At 51.0% G+C, this 20,828-nt stretch overlaps 1 protein-coding gene across 6 annotated transcripts; it reads left to right on the top strand.

Annotated features, from left to right (window-relative positions):
- The first annotated feature begins 3,537 nt into the window (after positions 1 to 3,537).
- On the top strand, positions 3,538 to 16,768 carry KCTD7 (potassium channel tetramerization domain containing 7). Of its 6 annotated transcripts, none has more exons than XR_007124577.1 (6): positions 3,538 to 3,911; positions 6,549 to 6,718; positions 9,930 to 10,108; positions 10,563 to 10,935; positions 14,670 to 14,998; positions 15,484 to 16,331. XR_007124577.1 is itself a non-coding variant. In XM_047714503.1 (5 exons), exons 1-5 carry the CDS (start codon positions 3,768 to 3,770, stop codon positions 13,871 to 13,873), a joined length of 987 nt encoding a protein of 328 aa, XP_047570459.1. In that variant the 5' UTR covers positions 3,539 to 3,767; the 3' UTR covers positions 13,874 to 14,429. The 6 variants fall into 6 exon arrangements, 4 of the variants coding, with proteins under 4 accessions (XP_047570459.1, XP_047570462.1, XP_047570460.1 ...); XR_007124576.1 differs by lacking the exon at positions 15,484 to 16,331 and adding an exon at positions 16,338 to 16,768 and having other exon boundaries at positions 3,539 to 3,911; XM_047714503.1 differs by lacking the exons at positions 14,670 to 14,998; positions 15,484 to 16,331 and adding an exon at positions 13,753 to 14,429 and having other exon boundaries at positions 3,539 to 3,911.
- The last annotated feature ends 4,060 nt before the right edge of the window (positions 16,769 to 20,828 follow it).

A 20,828-nucleotide genomic window follows, 5' to 3' on the forward strand; every position in this document is an offset into this window, starting at 1 on the left:
TGGGTAATGAATGGGGAGCACCAGAGGCTGGGGGAGCGCTGAGCTGGATTGAGAGCAAGTGGGCCATTAGCCAAGGTTTTGTGCCTTGGGAAGCTGTTGGCAAACAAGGCTGTTGGCCTTGTTTCTCAAGGCTGGGAGAGCAAGGGAAAGCCAACCTTCTAACTCTGTCCTCTCAGTCCTCTTTCTCCCTTTGTGTCCAATGGATAAGAAACAAGGAGTTGAGCGAGAATTGGATGAAATAAAAGAGGATGGAAACATTTGGTGGGAAGATGCTGAGTCTGGTTTTGAACAGATTCAGTCTGAATTGTCCTTAGGGACATCCAGTTAGAGATGTGAAGCAGTTTTATGTAAGATAAGGGTATGAAGTTCAGGAGAAACAACTGGATTGGAAATTTAAATTTGAGGAACTTTAACATATAGATGGTGGTAGAAACCATGGGAGTGGACAGAATCACCTTGAGAGTGTATGTAAAACAGGAAAGAAGAAAGCCAAGTGCTAATTCCAGGATGCAACAGCTCTGAAGAGGTGAAGGGTGAATGAACCATACAAAGGAGATGGGAAAGAGATGGAGAGGAGAGACGGAAGAGGCTCATGAAATTCAAAGGAGGAAGAAGGGGTTTTAAGAGAGAAACTGGTCAACAGTGGCATGCTTCAGAGAGTTCAAGAAGGACAGATTGTTGGGCTTGGCGATTAGGAGGCCACTCTGATCTTGGGGACAGCAGTTTCAGTGAGGGTGAGAAGTCTCCCTTGCGATGGGAATAAGGAAGTGGAGGAAGCAGCAGGGACTCTTGTCAGGATACTGGCTATGAAGAGACGGAAAAAGAAGGTGTGCAGCCTAGAGAAGGATGCAGCACTGAAGAATTTGTATTTATTATGATGGGAGAAGCTGGCACATAAAATAGCCTGTAGCAAAAGAAACTATCTAGAGGAAGAGACTGAAAATTCAGGAGAGAAAAGGGCTACTGGATGGAGCAAGTGCAATCCTGGAAAAGTCAGAGCCTGCTTTGGAGACTTAGCCTCAAACCCAGAGAAGAGGGTTAACGTGCAAGGGAGACGGTAGGAAGTGCAGGGAGTTCTTTAGGCCTGATAGCCTCATTGCTCTATGCAGTAAAAGCCAGACTGCCATTTGCTGGAAGGAGGAGCCATTTCCTGGGGTGCAGAGGGATCTTGGAAAGAATAATCAGATTGGAAATAGAAGAGGAAGCTGACTTAGATATTGATGGGTTTTATTGTGGTAAGCCTTTTGCAACTCATACAGATATTCAATCACTGTTTGTACACCAGAAACCAGTATAATGTTATAGGTCAATTATATCTCAATTTTTTAAAAAAGCGAGAGTGACTAGAAGAAACCATGGACAGATGGCCCAGTGGCACTGTTAATCATGCATTTATAGTGGTACCAGTTCACATGGTGATGGCACTCACCCAGAAGCAGAGCATGGAGGGCTGATGGGTTAATCTGGTGGATTTTGTCAGGTGCTGGAAAGGGAACACACAAAGGCATTCCTCAGGGAGATGCTTAAATAGATACACAGGATCTGGGTAGGATAGGGGAGAAGATAAAATGTCCAGCTCCGAGCTCAGAAGGGAGCCTGCTTGAGATTCTCTCTCCTTTGCACCCTGCCCCTCCCCCCGTTCTCTCTCTCTCTAAAATAAATAGATCTTGAGAAAAATAAAGTCTAAAAACAGCTAAAATTAAACTGCATTGCTTAGAGATGTAGACGAGTGGTTAAGCTTGGAAAACAAGGAAAGGATTCTCAGAAAAGTGAGGATCATGGTGACCTCTGGGAGAATGGAGGTTATCTTCATCAGGGAGGACCCCTGGAGCATGTGGGGGCTGGCAATGTTCTGGCTCTCGATTGAGTTTCTGCTTTATAGTCACTCTTCACACTATACACATGTGGTTTTGCATTTTTGTGTCGTGATTCCCAAAGAAAGAGAAACCCGCATGGAGTAAAACCGTATTTAGGAGAGGGGCAGTGAGATCGGGGGGCGAGTCCAGACACGACCGTGCTTGCAGCTCGGTGCTCCATGAGCCGGGAGCTGGGACAGGTGTCGTTCCTGTTGTCCATGGCTGCTGGCGTGTGCGGAATCGAAATGAAAACAGACGGCAACACGGAGAAGACGGTGGGCGCTTCTGTTTGTTTTCATTTCCTTTTATTTACTCCATGAGGCGGGACCGGGCGCGCAGATTCCGCGGCGATCAGTCCCCCGAGATCGCGTTCGGCGCGTCTCTCCGAGAGACACGGGGAAGAGCAGCGGTCGCTCGAGGCGGGCTTGCTGCTTGGTTTGCCCTCAGAGAAGTGACCCCGGGGGTCCTGCAGGCGCCCCCGCCTCTGCACGGGCCTCTGCTCCTCAGCCCGTCCCTCCCGACGTCTCGTGGAGCCTCTCCCCGCGGCGCTGCTGTGACCGGGCCTGGAAGCCGCCGCACGGTCGGGTGGAGACGCCGCTGCCCGCCAACCGCCCAGCGGTGCGGGAAGGCGGCTCCGGACCTTCCCGCTCATTGTGCAGGCCCTCCCCCGGGCCGCGGCCCCTGGAGCCCCCCCGTGCACGCGGGAAGGACCGGGAAACCCCGTTCCCGCGGGAAGCCCCGCAGCACGGCGGAGCGAGAGCTGCAGCACAGTGCGAGCGCCTGGCAGGGGTGGTGGCCGCGGGCCTCCCTGCGTCCTGGGTCTCCGGGGCCGCCTTCTCACCGCTCCGCGCAGCCCTGCTTCCGGAGCCGGAGCCACCCCCCTGCCAGCCGTCGGTCCCGCGGCCTTCTCGGGCGGATTCCCGGGACGGAACCCGGTTTCTCCGCGTCCGCGCTCTCTCTTCCCCGGTTCCTGCCCGACTCACGCGGGACGTGCGGGGAGCCCAGGCTCGTCCCCGTGACCGCGTGCCCGAGCCGCGCTCCTCCCGCACCTCAGCGGCCGCCGCCCCCTCCCGCCTCACCTCCCCGACCTCCGCCCTCCTCCCGCACCTCACACCTCAGCGGCCTCCGCTCCGTCCCGCCTCACCTCCCCGTCCTCCGCGCTTCCCCCGCACCTCAGCTGCCTCCGCACCCGCCCACCTTACCCTCCGCGTCCTCCGCCTCCTCCCGCACCTCACACCTCTTTGGCCTCCGCCCCTTGCCGCCGCACCCTCCGCGCCCTCTGCGCTCCTCCCGCACCTCCACCGTGGCGGCCTGCTCTCCCCGCCCCGGACTTCCCCAGCTCTCCGCGCCTCAGGGGGCCCAGGGCCGACGGCGCCGCCCACAGATCAACCACTGGGCCGCCGGCCCTGCCTGCTCTCCAGTGAGGCGGCGCCGACCCCGACGCGGGCACCACCCTCGGAGCCAACGAGGAGAGCCCGCGTAGACGCGGCGGCCGCGCGCGCACCCGCCCTGCGCGCCGGACGAGAGGGGCGGGTGGAGAGGGCGCGTCCGCTGGCCTGACGACCAATCAGGGCAGGGCGGGCCCGCAGCCCGGCTCCCAGTGGCCACTCAGGAGCAGGGTTGCCTGTTCTCGGACTGGACGAGCTTCCTGCCAATCAGAGGCGGAGCAAGAGGCGCGTCGGCCAATAGCAGGAGGCTGCCGGGTCAGGCCGGTGGCCCCGCGGCGCGCGCGGTGGTCGGCGACCCGCTCGGCGCTGAGGGAGTGGCCGCCCCGGGGCCCCCGCACCCTACGCCCTCGGCCCCCCGAGCCCGCCCCTCGGCCGCGCCGCGTCATGCCCGGCGCTGCTCGGCGCTAGTGCCCGGGCCGCCGCCGCCCGCCCGCAGCCGCGCCCACTGTGCAGAGCCAGAGGGATGGTGGCAGTCACGGGGCGGGAGCCAGACAGCCGTCGCGCGGACGGTGCCATGTCCAGCTCCGACGCCGAGGACGACTTCGTGGAGCCGGCCACCCCGACGGCCACGCAGGCGGGGCACGCGCTGCCCCTGCTGCCCCAGGAGGTACCGGGAACGGAGCGTGGGAAGGGGCGCAGGGGAGAAGCCGGGGCCGCGCAGAGCTGACCGCGGGGCGTGAGCAGGGCTGCGGCTGGTTCAGAGGCCGGGCCGAGGGCGGCGCCCGAGGAGCTGGGCCTGCCCCCCGCCCCCTTCAACGCACCCGGGGTGTGTCCCCCGGCCCAGCCCCCGCTCTCGGAATTCACGGACAGCACCCCGCGGCCAGTCCTTAGAGGACAGGGGAGGGGCCGCGGGAGGGGGCCCGGGCGCCCCGAGAGGGGAGCGTCTTGTAGGAAAGCCAAGAGGCGGCCCTCGCGGTTGCCCAGACCTGCTGCCCCGCTGGCCCATGCAGGGACGCAGCCCGCGGATCGGCGTGTCCGCCTCCACCTGCTGGCCGCGGGGCTTTCCTCCCCGCCCCCGTGCCAGGGGCTCCTCCTGGCTTCGTGTAGGAGCCTCCGGAGGGGAAGAGGGGAAGGTGGGGCCTCCCGGCCCGGCAGGACGAGACTAGGAGGAGCTGCGGCGACGCTGCGGGAGGGAGGCCGGGACGCGTGCAGTCCCGGGAGGAGGGACAGCTCCGGGGGGGTGGCCGGTCCCCTCGGGACTGGAAGCTACGCTCGCAGCATCCCGAAACGCCTGTGACCACGAGCCAAACCCTGCGGGCATCTTCGCAGCTGGGAAAGGAAAGGACCGCTGCGGGGTCATCTCGTGGGCACTGTCACCGGGAAGGCGGCGTGGTCTGCGAGCGGGAGCGCGGGACCCGCGCCAGGCCCGCTGCCCGCTCTGGGGTCCGGCACGCTGCTGGACCGCTTCCCTCTGCGTCCCAGTCTTCAGCTCTGCTATGGAGCGAACCCCCGACTGGCAGGAGATGCCCTTGGAAGAGGTCCCGAGAGCTCCGAAGTGTGGAGTCTCGTTGTCCCGCGGCAGCTCGCGTCCTCGGCGGAGGAGCTGCGCAGTGCGTAGAAGGCACCTGCTGCCCTTTGGCTGCCGAGTGACAGGATGACAGGGCACCCACACAAGAGCTGCACCCGCCTTTCCGTCCTGTTCCTTCATCATTCGTTCATTCAGGGCGTGTTTGGGTCCTCACTGCGCCCCGGACACCGCGTGGGGCCCCGGGTGACTTTGACGGGATGTGTTGGGGTCCTACTGTGTTTCACAAAGAATTTGAAAACATATGATTTCACTTATAGGTGGAATCTACAAAACAAACACGCAAACAAAGCATAAATAGACTCATAAACACAGAGAACTAACCAGTGGTTACCAGAGGGGAGCGGGGCTGGAAGGATGGGCAGAGTGGCTGAAGGGGACTGGAAGGTGCTGGCTTCCAGGTACGAAATGAATACGTCACTGGGATGAAAGGCACAGAATAGGGGATATAGTCAATGATCCTGTAATAGTGGTATCTGGTGGCAGGTGGTAGCTGCGCGTGTGGTGAGCATACCGCATGGTATAGACCTGCCAGATCACTGCGCCGTACACCCGAGAACTAACGCAACCTTTGTGTGAGCTACACCTCAAAAAAGAGTGGGGGAAAAGATGGAACTGGAAAGCTGGGGGAAAGGACTCTGCAGACAAAGGTACACGGGAGCTGAGAGATGTTATAATACTGAAAAGTATGCACTAGTATAGAATTTTAGTTAAGCTGGAGGTTTGTGGGAAAATTAGAGAGAACTGGCTTCATTTCTTTAAAAACAACAAGCAGTGAAAGATATCCCCTCCCCCTAACGGGTGCTGAACATTTTACCCAGAGCTGATCTGGGCCATTCTATACCGTCATGCCCTGTTCCTCCCCCTGCCCATGCCTCCGGAACCTGAGCTGGACCAGGCACTGATCTCGCTCTCTGGTTTAAATAGGAGAGAAGCAGTGAGGTAAAGCGAATGGGGAGTGGATGTCTGGAATGATCCACGGCCATCTGGGAGCCCTGCTGTGGGTGGCCTCGTGATTAGTGAATGAGATGCTGCCCTCAGGAAGCTTGGGTTCTAGAAAGGAGGGCTGACAGGAGTACATAACTGCCAGCCTGCCCTGTGGCATGCCAGGCACTACAGAGAGGAGAGCGTGGCACATGGTGGAGGCACAGTGGAGGGTGACTCATTAATTAACTCGGTCTTGGGGGCAAGCGGGGAACAAAGCAGAATGCTCACAGAATCGGGAACCTTAAAGAGAAGCTTCTAGAGTGAACAGATGCCGCTAACTTATATGGTGCCGTGGTGTGCATTAGACAAAGGGCACACAGCTGGGCTGGCAGATCACTGGGAGACAGATGCCCTTGTGCAGTGAACAACACATACCACATTCAGGGCAATTGCATTTGCTAGATGGACAGAGGGAGACTGGGAAGAACATTCCGGACAGAGAAGACAGCATAAGCAAGGACATAAAAATGGTAAATTCTTTCTAGAGCAGAGATAGTAGAACTGGGGTGGGGAGCCCTGATTGAATGGTATTGGGGAACAGTGGGGTCGACTTGGCAACTGAGGAGTGTGGGGGAAGGGGGCGACAGAGGAGAGCATCCAGAAAGACTCCCGTATTTTAGCCTTGGGTACCTGAATGGTGCAGCACTAATGAGACCCAAGGAGACGCAGACAGAGCAGCCCCTGCTCTCATTCCCCAATGCCTGGCTGAAAGTGCCGGTGGTTCCTTTCCAGTTTCCTGAGGTTGTCCCCCTTAACATTGGAGGGGCTCACTTCACCACACGCCTGTCTACACTGCGGCGCTATGAGGACACCATGCTGGCGGCCATGTTCAGCGGGCGGCATTACATCCCCACCGACGCCGAGGGCCGGTACTTCATTGACCGGGATGGCACGCACTTTGGGTATGTTTATCCCTCTGTGATCAGCTTTGTAGTCCCAGTAAGTGTCCTGGGCTTCAGTATGGGGCGTTAGTGTCTTCTACAGTACCTGGAAGAGGAGATAACAAATGTGCTGCTGGAATTTAATAAATGTGTTTACTGAATGAGATAAAAAGGCAGTTACTTTCCCAGAGGAGATGAGGACAGCCAGAGAAATCCCAGGTGACACCCAGTGGCTGCATGTGGTGGGACTGCTTCTGTCCTGTGAAATTTAAGGCCAGAAAGTTGTCATCTGTGTGGAATAGATGTGATCCCACCAGGAGGCGGGGGAGTTCCAACACAGCTTCTCGGGGGAAATTCTCAGATTCAGATTCTGGGGCTCCACATTGCCATTAGGGAGGGACATGGTGTGTGACCATGGTTTTCAGACTTCCTTCAATACTTTAAAACAAATGAAAAAAAAGGTGAGGGAAGGGCCAATATGTGATTGCCATCCTTTAATTTTGCCAAGAAAAGTCTTTACAAAAAAAAAAAAAAAAAAAAACAAAAAAAAACAAACCTTTAATTGTGACTGTCATTTTATTTATTTTTTATTATTTTTTTTATAATTTTTTTTTTTTAAAGATTTTTTACCTATTTATTTGACAGAGTGAGATCACAAGCAGGCAGAGAGGGAGGAGGAAGCAGGTTCTCTGCCGAGCAGAGAGCCCGATGCGGGGCTCGATCCCAGGACCCTGAGATCATGACCTGAGCCGAAGGCAGCGGCTTAACCCGCTGAGCCACCCAGGCGCCCCGTGACTGTCATTTTAATACTAAAACATGGAAAGACACAATCTCAAAAAAGAAAATAGCCCTTCGCAAGAAAGGACTTCTGACACCTCACACATAAACAGTTTAAAGACTTTATGTTTTAGTTTCCTTATTTGTGAAATGAGAAATAATTGTGGCTGCCTCATAGGCCTGCCATGCCGATTACATAATCTGTGACCTCTGGCCAGGTCCCTCCAGAGCATGTGGCGAAAGCTCTTTGGCCCTTCAGTCCAACTTTGGAATGACTAGAGAACGAACATGGTTCTTGACCTTCAACAGATTGACTAGGGAGGCAGAAACTCTCCAGCCACTACATCTTCGTGCTGGCCTCTGATTCGGATTGCCCGCCCTGGGAGAAGGGTCATTTTTACCCTCAGAAAGGAGCCTCTGGTCAAACAATTTACTTTGAACTATCTGGGTGTCCCCATTGGGCTGTCAGCTGCCTCCGATGCTGAGAAAACAAAGTGTCACATCGCTCTGCAGAGCTATAAAAAGATTTTTGTTTGCAGGCTGTTTGGGGGAGGAAAGTGCTGGCCCCAGCTGGCAGCTCCCACAGTACTCTTAGCTGGGCCTTGCCCCGGGGTTATGTTTTTCAGAGCAGACCAAGGTTTGCTTAAGGTCCTAGAGCGCTAATTTGGAAAAGGGTTGTGGGGAGGGGGAGCAGGGTTTGGCTCTAGGTTGATGTGCCTGTGCCCAGGTGGCCTTAGCTGGAGAGGGTCAGAGGCAGGCAGGGGTGTGGCGGAAAGCAGGATATTGTAGCATTCATCCTCGGGCTGCTGGACTCCGTGGCCTCTGACTCATCATCAGCAGATGAAGTTGCCTAAAGACTCAGATAAAATAGTACAGGTGTTTAAGGCATTTGGTCAGGTACATTTCTCTGCTGGTGTGGTTCCTGTGCTCCCAGAACCCACCATGAAGACTGCTTGATGAGTGAAACACTTGGGACTGGAGTCTGACCACTGTGGGTATGGGCTTGGAGTCAAGCAGGTCTGCATTTGGGCTCCTGCTAGCTGTGGCTCCTTGAGTAAGAGTGTTCTTTAACTTCTCCGAGCCCCTCTTTTTCCTCATTTATTAAGTGGACCCAAAATGGCACTTACTCCACAATGTCATTGAAGTGATTCAATGGGATAACACATGGAGAATGACTGACACAGATCAGGACTTAGTTAGTGTTAGCTGGTATTACATCATGGTCATAGACTACTACTGAGGCAACATCTTGATCTTGGGGTTTACTCACACATCTTTACAGAAAAGACTTGCCCACACCTACCAGTGAAGGATCTGATTACTCTTAGCACTTAAAGAATCTGAAGATAGAATTAAAAGAACTGAATTTTTATTTTAAGAAAATGCAGTATGTGATTTTATTCACCCAAGAACCAGTTTGTTCAGGTGTTGGGGGTAGTCATTTGATGTCTTTGTAGCTACAGAATAAGACTAATGGCGAGGATGTACAGAAGATGGGGAACCCTTGTACATTGCTGGTGAAAATGTAAAACGCTACAACCATTTTGTTAAGCATGCACTTCACCTTACGAGCGAACAGTTCTACTCCTAATACATTCCCAGGAGAAGTTGATACGTGTGTCCCCAGGAAGTCTTATACAGGAATGTTCATAACAGCTTTACTCATAAGAGCCCCAAACTGGGAACAACGCAACTGTCCATCAACAAGAAAATTGGTAAATAAACGACATGCTGTCCATTCAGTGCTGGGCCACCTCATTTGTCACACACGACGTATGGAATGAATCTCAAAAGCATTCTGTTGAAGGAGAGAAGATAAGCATAGAAGAGAACGTACTGTGTGCTTCTGCTTATATGAATGTCAAGATGAGGCAAAAGTAGTCTTTGTTGATAGAAGAATTTTGGGCTTGAATGGGAAGAAGCAGAGGGAAACTTTAAGGCGATGGAAATGTTCTGTATCTTGGTGTAGGTGGTGGTCATAATCAAACTGTATACCTTGATTGCATATTAACTATGCTTCAATTTAAATATCTAGATTAAGGAGCCCAGAAATCACATCTTTCCATTATTCCTATGTATACCCAATAATAACAACACCTAATAAAAATAAAAAATATACCTAATAGTAATTTTAATAGTAATGACGCTGATAATAAGAGCTGCTAATGCATACTGAGGGCTTACCCAGTGCCAGGTATTTTCCAAGCACTTTTTATCTATAAACTCACTGAATCCCTTGATCCCATTATGGGGTAGTTTTTTGTTTTTTGTTTTTTGTTTTTTTACAATTTTCCCTCATTTTACAGATGAAAAATCAAGGCACGGAGAGGTTAGGTTCACTTACCCAAGATTACGCAGCTGGTAGTCTGGTTCCAGATTCTGTGCTCTAACTACCATGTGTCACTGCCCAGGTGCATTAGCTCCTTCTCAGCACCTCTCTTTCCTTCCTGCTCAGAGATGTGCTGAATTTTCTGCGCTCAGGCGACCTGCCGCCCCGGGAGCGTGTACAGGCTGTGTACAAAGAGGCCCAGTACTATGCCATCGGTCCCCTCCTGGAGCAGCTAGAGAACATGCAGCCTCTGAAGGGGGAGAAAGTGCGCCAGGCATTTCTGGGACTCATGCCCTATTACAAAGGTGAGGGGTCAACTGCCCAGGGTGGTCAAGGTGTGGGAAAGGAGGGTTGAAGGCATCTGTCTGGGCCTAGGTCTTCACCAGAAGAAGTGGGTCTGAGATTCATCTGCATTGCTCAAGGTTGGAGAGATTCCTGCTTCCCTTTCTGCCCTCCCCTCCCAGTCACACTGGGACAATTCAGGTTAAATAGGACCCACTTTGCCTATGACATCATCAAATCCCATTTCAAAAGGATTGTCCTCATTCCATCATTTTGGTTTCCTTTTGCCATGGTGATCCATGAACCCTGTTTAAGTCTGCATCCTTCATGAGCCCAAAGAGTCCCTTCCCCAGGATCTCTCTCCCCTGTTGGATCCTGCCTTCACTGGGGCTCTCTCTGTGTGCCCTGACCCTGCCTTTCCCACGCCCCAACCTCCTGACCCTTGTCCCAGTGATGGTGCCGTCTTCACCCCCACAGACCATTTGGAGCGGATCGTGGAGATTGCCCGGCTGCGTGCGGTACAGCGGAAGGCCCGCTTTGCCAAGCTCAAGGTCTGTGTCTTCAAGGAGGAGATGCCCATCACCCCCTACGAGTGTCCGCTTCTCAACTCCCTGCGCTTCGAGCGGAGCGAGAGCGATGGGCAGCTCTTTGAGCACCATTGCGAGGTGGATGTGTCTTTTGGGCCCTGGGAGGCTGTGGCTGATGTTTATGACCTACTGCACTGCCTGGTCACGGACCTCTCAGCCCAGGGCCTCGTCGTGGACCACCAGTGCATCGGGGTGTGTGACAAGCACCTCATCAACCACTACTACTGCAAGCGTCCCATCTATGAGTTCAAGATCACGTGGTGGTGAGTAGCCCTGCTAGGGACAGAGGCCTGTCAGGGAGGGCGTCTGTTCTCTTTAGTGGCTCTGGGAGTAGGATCCTGAGAGGGACACTAACTGCCCCAGACCCACTGAGGTGAGGACCAAGTCCTGAGGCACAGCTGCAAGGGGATGGAGGTCTCCTGGTAGCTCCAGTCTCCCAGCTGTACCTTGAGGTCAGGCTCAGGGCTTGTGGCCCAGAGGGACTTGCACCCATGCTCTCCTGACCTTTCCTCAGGGCACGGCAGTCTTTTCCTGAGGCTGATGGGGTCTGGTGAGCTAGGGCTGGACTAGGAAGTCCAGAGAGGTTTTGTCACTCTCCTGGTCTTGCAAGAGAGTTTCTGCCCTTTTTAGTGCCACGTTACCAGACTAATACAGGCATGATCCCTTCCTCAGCCCTGTTCGAGGGCCCCTTGCGTGCGCCTAGCACACAGGTATGAACACAGATTGCGATGGGGGTTACCCAAGGACCTACCCCACAGCCCCTGACTGAAGGAGAAGCATTTTCTCTCCCTCTTCCCCCAGGGATAGTTCCAGGCTTTGTTTTAGGATGTGGAGAGACTCTTCCTCCTGAAACATACTCTTCACCACCTTTTGGAGATGTAACCATAGTTGCCAAAGCCGTGCACCAGGTTGGCCTTAGAAGAGCACAATGTTTACAGCCCTGCCTTAGGGCCGCAGCTTCTCCTACCTTCCACCAACCTTCCTTGCTTGAAGGGTTATCTTCTCAGGGCTGTAATGTAGACTTCAGAGGTTCCTTTCGAAGATTCCCTGAGTCAAGCAGGCAGGTTGCCTAGATCTTCTGTTATCTTTGAGATGTAACATCCTTCCTGGAGGCTCAGAATATCTCTTTGGCTGCCATTTCATGTGTTAGCATCCAATTTGTGGTGAACCTCTGTAGATAGGAACCCCCTCTTTTTTAAACCCTGCTGCTTTACCCTGCTCATGTTCTCCTAGGAGAAGTGTCTGTTCTGAGGAAGCAAACAAAGGCTTGGGTGGGAGGCACAGCTATACCAGGAGCTGTAGGACAGTCGTAGCAAACCTCCATCACGCTGTACTCTCCACATCTCAGACAGAGAAAAAGATCCACAGGGTCCTGCTCCCACTGCATTTTCTTCTTGCTCCGTCTTCAGAGCAGGGCAGTTAAGCAGGCTGTGGACACGCGTCTCCTGAAAGAAGAGATGCGCGGCGCCAGCAGTGGGAACGTAACATTCCTGTGCTGCATTAAGGGCTTCTCCCTGTGATCATGACTTGTGCTTGACGGTCCTGGGTATTTGTTAGGGAGATTTTTTTATATGTAAAACACGGGTAAGGACAGCCTCATTGGTCTCAGTCCTACAAGACCAGATTGATGAGGTAGGGGGAGAGGGAGCTGAAGATGTCTGCATCCTTCTGAGGAAGAGAAGGCCAAGTCCTGGGACCTCGCTGAACCCCTCAGTGGGGCAGTGATCTCCTGGCCCTCTGTGGAACAGGTTGTGGGGCGCAGTTTTGCACTCCCATGTCATGTGGTGGAACAGAGGTCCACACGGTGTTCTAAGAGGAAGGTAAAGTCAGTTGTTGAGGTTCTGAGATATGTGTTCTCTCCGTTGTTCTCATCCACAAATGAATCATCACTGTTCTGGAGTTGATGTCCCTGCTTAAAGCTTACTCCAACAACATGGCTCTTGTCTTGTTCTAATAGAAGTCCTTCACTGAATTTGCTCCGATCGGTATTACTGCCTAATGCAAACTCATTTTTGGACAGACACTGAGGCAAGCTCTTCGGGAGAAAGCTGGTGTGAGTAGAAAGGAGACAATTAATCCCAGTGCTTTCGGTTATCTGGCCTTGGCTCCTTCTCGTTCCCACCGCTGGCACAGGGCATCACAGTATTTTGGTTAGAGTCCAAACATGGAAGACAGAGTGACTGGTAGGCTCAAATGTAAGTTTGCTCAAAGATAGGCCTTGAAGACTAGCTTAGGGCTACAGGAATGCTGGATGAGGACACTGTCCCCAGGCCCCTTGCTAGAGACACTCCTTTGGACCATCTGGCCCTGTGTTGTCCTCACAGTGGTGTACTCTGTGCCATTGTGGGAGAGACAAGGCTCTGGGCCAGGAGACCAGGCAGAGCAGGGATACTGGCAGCCAGCTTCGAGCTCTTTTCAAATGAAGTAAAAGAATTCAGTGGCCCAGTTTGGCCCTTCTCTGATGAGAAGCCAAGGCCAAGATGAAAAGTGCTTTTGGATGTGGTGGTTTGTGATAATGGCCTCCAGATAAAGATCGTATCTGAGGAAGTGACTTTTCCCAGTTGGATCCCTTCTCAAGTCTAAATGGTCAGGTCTAGAGCATAAGAAAGGTTGGGTTAGGAAGGAGGGCTCTGAAGGATGAATGCTTGTTCCCAATCCAAGGGAGTATGTTTTCATAGAATTCTTGTGCATAATATTGATGGGTTAAACCAAGTGCCTGCCTTTGGAGTTTCCGTTATGTTTGGCTTTGGGCGCCTTTCTCCCCGGTATCGTGCATGCTGGCTGGGAAGGTGAAAGTTTTAGGGGATAGGGTTGTATGGTACAATAGCAGCCATGACAAAATTCCGCAAAAATGAAAAACTTAATGGCAACATATAAGATCGAAACAAAACCACAGTGAAGCATGACAGCACGCCAGATTGGAGGAGCTCTTTGGGTTAACTCTCTAAATAGAAGAGATAGACGAATCGCCAGCATCCTTACTCTACCTCTGGGGTAACTCACGAGGCTGTCTATTGCCCATCCTGTGCAGAGAGTCAACTGTGCTCTGAAAGTTTCTGTTCTTTCTTCCTGGGGCTTAGGGTGTTCTGGGAGCTGTTGGAGCCTTGTGCCTCAGGCTGGTCAGGTGACACAGCTTTCCTGCTCTGGGTTGCTTGTTGGGGGACTAGAAGAATGACATTTGCAAGCCACAAAGTGGGGTGAGCCTCAATGTGCAACCTTGGTCCAAACTGGATCCTGAAGAGGTTAAGAAGAATGACAGCAGCAACGGAACAAAACTGCTTCACTGAGCATTTTGATCCCAGTTAGAATTTTACCTCTACCTAGGATCTGTCCGTATTTGATTCCAAGTGATTAAGCTTTCTTAGGTACCTTTCACTGGGGCTCGTTCATGAAGGCAGTGCCTGCCTTGTGATCCTTGAAAGGGGGAGGCTTTATTCATCAGAAGCCGGAGCGTGGGGACATGGGGTGAAAGAGGCACTTTATGGAATTCTGGAAGAAACATATATGTACACATATGTTAACTGGGAGACGGGTGGGTTGGCAGGGTTGAGGAGGCGGGAACAAAGACTGGGTCTAGGAACCGGTCGCCTCTGGAACATGGGAGGTCACCTGGGCCCACTGTCTTCCTTCTGTGTGGTGGTGGGTTTGTGTACATGGTATAACACCTCCTGTGTTCATTTGCTGCCTGTCTGTAAGCGCTTTGGTGCATGGAGCCCCAGGACCCTCACATGGCATTAAAGTGAAGAATTAGAACCTGGGTGCTGTGCCTTTCTTTTTTAGGGACTTATTCTCATCTCTGCTCTGCCCCCACAGTGCTAGCAAACAATGTCTTGATTTCTCCTTGCAATGTGGTGTGTTTTGGGACGCTCAACGACATAAACTAGGCTCTTTTCCTGAGCTCGGCAGCCGAACTTCTGCCCTGGCTTGAAGTAAAAGGGACGTGGGCCCTGTGAAGGCCGTTCTGCAGTTACTCTAGCCTTGTCTCTGTTCCAGGTAGGAGTGTGCCCACCCAGTCTAGGCACAGAGCTCTCCCCTCTCGTGTTGAGAGGTCTCCAGGGGAAGAAGATACCACAGGTGCACAGTCACTGTGTAGCTCCCAACCACGTCAGGTGGTTCCGAAAGGAATCCCTTCTGTCATTCACCACTTCTTTCAAGGGAGAGAGAAATGGCTCTAAGCTTATGTGGGCCTCAGTGGTTAAGACCGGTCCTTGAGGAAAATGGACTTGAGTTGTTCTTCCTCTGGAAGCAGAGTTTGACACCTTCCTGGCTAATGAGTGTCCTCATCAAGATGTCCCTTGGAGTCACTACATGGATTAACCCAGAAAGGTGAGTCCTGACGTGCTGGGTAGCTATGCCGCCCTCCAACTGCTTCCTTAAATCTCCGATTATTCTGACTTTTAAAGCACTGCATCACCTGTGCCAAGTATGTCCCTGACCTACTTACTGTGCACACAATCACACAGTAACGATACGCCAGTAATACTCAACGAGTGGGAAACTGAAGCTCACGGAGCTGTAATTTCCTCAAGGGCACGCGGCTAGTAAGTAGAAGTCAGGATTCTGAGGGCCCTTTTCCGAAATCCTCACAGGTATTCAGTGGGGCCCTCCCTTCTTGGCAGCTCAGTGTACCACCTCTCAGGCTTAGGGCTTCACCTTGCTCACCCTGTGAAAATTTGACAGGCAGATGCTCTAGAAGCAATATTAGAAAGACTTTCTTTTATGTGTAGGTTTTAAGTAATCCCAGAGCATTAAGGAGCCAGCTTGGGTCCCCAGTGTACTACCCTTCTGAGTGAGGGACACATGTTCACTAGGTGGAGAAGGACCCTGCTCGTGGGCAGTGATGGAGGCGAGTAATGGTCGCCCCCTGGCCCTTGGTGTGGTGAGATGATCTGGGACGGCTGAGTTAGACTCCTGCAGCCTGCGGGCCTAGCCACACAGATGTGCAGCCTGGCCACGTGGGGAAGGATGCCCCTGGCCTCAGGAGAAGAACTGAATGTAAGGCTTTTTCGTTTAGCTTAGGGCGTCTTGTGTGCCTGGCTTGGGTTTTTTGGCCCTTAGGCTCTGGGCCTATTTGTTCCTTTGTCATCATTTTGGAGATGACTCGTGGCTAGCTTCACTAACTTTTCCTTTTGATCTGTTTCACTTACAGCATGTTTCTTTCACTTTTGTTTACTTATCTTTAACTTCCTATCTTTTGATTCCTTACCATTTTGTTTTTCCTGTCATGTGTTTTAGTGTTCTCCATTTTCTTTAAACATAATTTTAAACTTTATATCTAACATAACTTTAAAATAAAGCCCCTATATGAATAGGATGCTAATGAAGATAGTTCTTGTTCTGAGCAAGGGTAATTATATGCCTTTTTTTCCCTCCTCCAGTCATTTCTACAATGATCTTGTTAGCTGTGAACATTAGGTATCTCATTTTTCCCTTAGATGAATATCTTCTTCTGAAGTCTAAATGCAAGGAAAAACTGACAGTTACTACAAAAGCCGTAGATCTGGGTTATCTATTACATCCGATGGCAGAGCTCTTCCCTCCCCCTCCAGAATGCCACCTTCCCCCATATACACACAGTAACAGTAAGTTCAGACTTAGGCACAAGGCAGTCCCAGTCCCGACTGCTGAGGACTTCCTCCTTCACACGCTTGTTCTTCCTGAGCAGTGACATGATCTAAATATCCTGGGATTCCACCACCTCCAACCACCTGGAACTCAGTGGAAACAGGACTGTCGTGCACCAGGAAGAAGTCCCACTCAACTGCAGGGAAGACTTTGAATAGTCTTGAACCATCCAGAAGTACTTCATAGAAGGGACCCGTAATCAGATTGTGATGTACCTTTTCTGCCCTTCTGTGATCTCACTGGCAACCTGAATCACCCTTCCACAAACCATGACTTTTAGAAGATTCTCCTAATGTTTTACAGACCCTGGGTTTTTTCCTGTGTCATGTGATCGTGGCAGGTGGCCTAGCTCCAGTAGATCTTTTGAATAGATGGATACATACTTCTCCTTTATGATGGAAAAATTAATAGAAACCCAAAGCACCACAAAACTTAGAGCTTGATCTCCATTAAAATAAATTAATCAGTTAAGAGTTGGAATTGAAATCCTTATACCTCTATTACGTTTGTAAGTGGGTTGGATGGTATCATCAGGTTTAAGTCCAGAGAACGTGTAGCACCTTCTGTAAGTGCCGTTATTAGTGTGTTTATTAGTGTGAGTTCCAGCATTACATCCTTGCCTTCAGCTCTGCCTCAGCTTACACTGCCCTGAGGACCCATCTGTCTATGCACCCATCTGTCGTGGGTGCTGACTGTCCCCACTCTCCCTGCGTCATCACCACCCCCCACCCCCACCACTCATGACAGCCCTGTCTTTGGCATTTTAAAGCTGGTTTGCCACTTCTGGCCGTACCTCATCCAGCGTTTGGTAGCCAGCCCTGGCGGCGAGGCTCCATCCAGCAGTGTCTCCCACTGCTTCTTAGGCAGGTAGGTGCTCTTTGCACCAAGGTCCCAGATTTTCCGATTCAGCTTTCTCACCTGGCCTGCTAGGATTTGAAGAGCATTTTCAGCCCTTCTCTCTAAGCTCCGTGTCCACCGTGACCGCTCCCGCAGGGGCAGCAGAGGATTCTTGCAAGGCCTCACCAAACAGATGAGTTAGCCTCACCCTCCTCTACCCTTGGAAGGGATAATCAACATACTTTTCCCAGAAACTGCATTCACCAAGGGCTTCCTAACAAAAATAGGGACTTCCCTGGCCAGCTGACCACATCACTATTGGCCGAAATGAGGATGACCTTATTCACTTGGCACTCCCAGAAAGTCAAGGCAGCACATATCTGCCTCCAGACATATTCAGGAAATGTTCTACCCAACTGCCTGATTGTATACTTCCAAATACAGCTCTGTCTGGAAATTCCCGCTGGTTCAAAGAGGTAGGATGTTGAGGAATACCGTCTACAGTCACCTGCCGGAATGTTCCACCACTTACACTGGCTGGGCCTTTAGCCCAGAGGATTCCACAGACATGGGATTTACTGTCTGGTTTTGAACCCTGTCAGAGCTGTGTTCTGCTGGGATGACAATCCTGACTCCTTGACGGCAGCAGCAGCCCTGGGATAACCTGCAATTGTGGACTGAGATCCAGACGTAGGATTTCCAGAAGGTTCAACCAAGGTATCCTCATGATAATGTATGAGAAAGTGATGTTTCTTAGGTGGAAGGTTCTCCGGATGCTCAACTACCCCACAGTTTAGGGGTTTATAGGCAGTAGCCATTCGGTCATGCTCCTCCACTTCCTCACATGACCATCCTGCCTTTTTAGGATGGGGTTTGAGCTGACCCCTTGCTAAGGGCCCAGAATTCCACAGTAGCTGAAAACCCTGTACATCTTTTCTCCTATCACGGTCTTACACAACCCAGATGCATTTCAGTGCCCTGGCAGGGATCACAAGGAGGCACAAGCATGGGCAGCCTCTGTCCCTTGTTTCCGCATGTCCACGATACTGGCATTGGCAGGCCGACAACCCTTGTAGGTGTGAGTTGCAATAAAACCAACAGATTCAAGGTCTAGAGGCGGCACTGAAGAAGCCCTTCAGGGATGTCTGTCTGCAGGAGCCTGGAGTACTCAAGGTGAAACTGGGAGCTTGTTCCACATAGTGGAGGTAGGATGTGTTTTTCAAACATTTTGGCTTCAGAAGATACTGCAAACATGCACAAGAGCCTGAGAAGGAGGCCAGCTATCCCACGTGCCTTTATATGTCACGCATTCAAAATGGAAAATAACAGACTTCTTGGGACCTTCTGATACAGCAGTATGTGCTGCTTCCTTCTTCGGTGAGTGTTCCTGAATTGCACTGAGTCATTTGTATTAGTCAAGACAAAACAAAAAAGTAGTAATTGAACAATTTCTATCTTTAATATAAGTTAACTTAATCGTAGTTGCATTGTAATAATAAGGGACTGGCTCACAAACAGTAGCGATAACTAGAGAGAATGTGGGAAAACCACATAGAGGAAGCGCCACCCAGGACTGAGATAGAGGCTCCAAGGAAGAACAGCTGCTTCCCCAGAGCTGATATCAGACCTTTTTGGAGAGGGCAGAGCCATGGTTTACTGAATGGCAGGGAAGTCATCGGGTGCTATACTTGGTGGAACTTGCTGGAAATCCTTCCTCTAGGATGCTGGGAAAATCTCTTCAGGGAGGTGTTTTATCAGAGGCACTCCATTACAAAGCTACCCAAGGTGAGTGCTGGGGAAAGCTGCTGGTGAACATGCACTGCAGGAGCTGCGTGCTGGAGAAGCTGTGCTGGGGAATCACACCAGAACCAGAAGAGGAAGTACCTTTCCTCTTGGCAGGGTGTCCCCGATATCCTCTGCTAACGAAGTTTAATATCCTGTTAATTGGCAAAGGAAAAAATATTCAAAGGTCCCAACCCAATTCTGCAGAGCCAATGAAGGATGAATATGGAGCTAAGAGGCAATCAATAACTGGCATATCTTTTTTTAAAAAGATTTTATTTATGTGAGAGAGCGCGCGGTGGGAGGAGCAGAGAGAGGAGAAGCAGGCTTCTCACCAACCAGGGAGCCCGATGCGGGACTCAATCCCAGGACCCTGGGACCATGACCTTACCTGAAGGCAGACGCTGAAGTGACTAAGCCACCCAGGTGCCCCAATAACTGGCATTACTGTATGCTGGTGACTCCCAAATTTATACTCCTGCCCAGGCCTCTTTCCTCAGCCTTGAATTGTATACCCAGTAACCTGATAAATACTGCTACTTCAGTGTCGGTTAGCCATCTCAAGCCTCATATATCCAAATGGAATTCTTCATTTCCTCTTCCACCCCCAACATCCTTATTCTATCTTTTCTATCTCGGGAAATGCCACCACCATTAATCCAGTCAACAAAAACCTGAGAATCATCTTTAACACTCCTCACCTCACCTTCTAATGCAATCCATCGCCAAGTCTTGGATATATCTTCAGGATGGATCTTGAAAACATCAAAAATTCACCTGTCAGAATCACCATTGTCTCTCACTCTGTGTTACTACAAGGGCTTCTTCGCTTAATTTAGCCCCTGATTACCCCACCAATCTATTCTCCAAAATAGTCTTGAAGGGTATGATTAGATCCTACAGCATGCTCACTTAAAACCCTTCACTTTTACAATGGGATTGTAAGGTCCTACCGTGTTTGATCTGGATCCTATGCACCCCAGCCTCCTCTCACCATCCTGCTCCTTGTTTCCCATCTCTGCTCTGGCCTTTTTTTCCACTTCCTGCCTCAGGTTTTTGTGATTGTCATTCCCTCTCCCAGGAATGCCCTTCCCCCAACCCTTCTCATGGGCTGGCTCACTTTCCTATTTTATGTTCAAATGTCACATAACAGCTCAAATGTCACAGAATAAATGGAACCTCTGATCATGCCATCTAAAGCGCACTTTCATTACCATCTATCACGTCACCTGATTTATTTCCTTTATCACATTTATTACCAATAGTAATTATCTTGTTTGTTATGTCTGTATTTCCTTTTAAATAAGCTCTCTGAAGGCAGAGATGTTGCCTCTGTTGTGCACGACATTTACAGCCCTATGCAGCCCCATGACCCCAAGATCACAACCTGAGCCAAAACCAAGAGTCGGGAGGCTCAACCGACTGAGCTACCAAGGTGCCCTGGAAAGTTCTTAATTACAGTAAAATGTCAGCTAACAAATATAAAGGAAAGGATGGGGTTTGGAAAAATCTACATTTAGCAATGGTCAAATTTATAACTGACTTAGACAAGAATCATCAATGGATTCTAAAACTGATGAGCTGAAGAAAAACAGGACCTAATATAGTCTCAAAGTGGTTCCCTACAAATAACTAATTACAAAGGTAAAAATAGTAACTTTACAGTGTAGACATCTGAAAGATTCCTCATGAGTCATGTAACCAAAGTCAACATTAGCCAAAAGGCCTGTCCTGAGAAAGACACATTATTTATATGATTTCTCTGCCAAAATGAATAACCTGAATCTAATCATGAGAAGACATTAGACAAACCCAAATTGAAGGACATTCTTTAGATTGACCATCTTCCACTTTTCAAAAATTTCAAGAACTTGAAAGACAATTTATAAAAATGGAAGAACTATTCCAGATT

This window comes from Lutra lutra, chromosome 18 (genome assembly GCF_902655055.1).
Source record: "Lutra lutra chromosome 18, mLutLut1.2, whole genome shotgun sequence".
Taxonomy (NCBI): domain Eukaryota; kingdom Metazoa; phylum Chordata; class Mammalia; order Carnivora; family Mustelidae; genus Lutra; species Lutra lutra.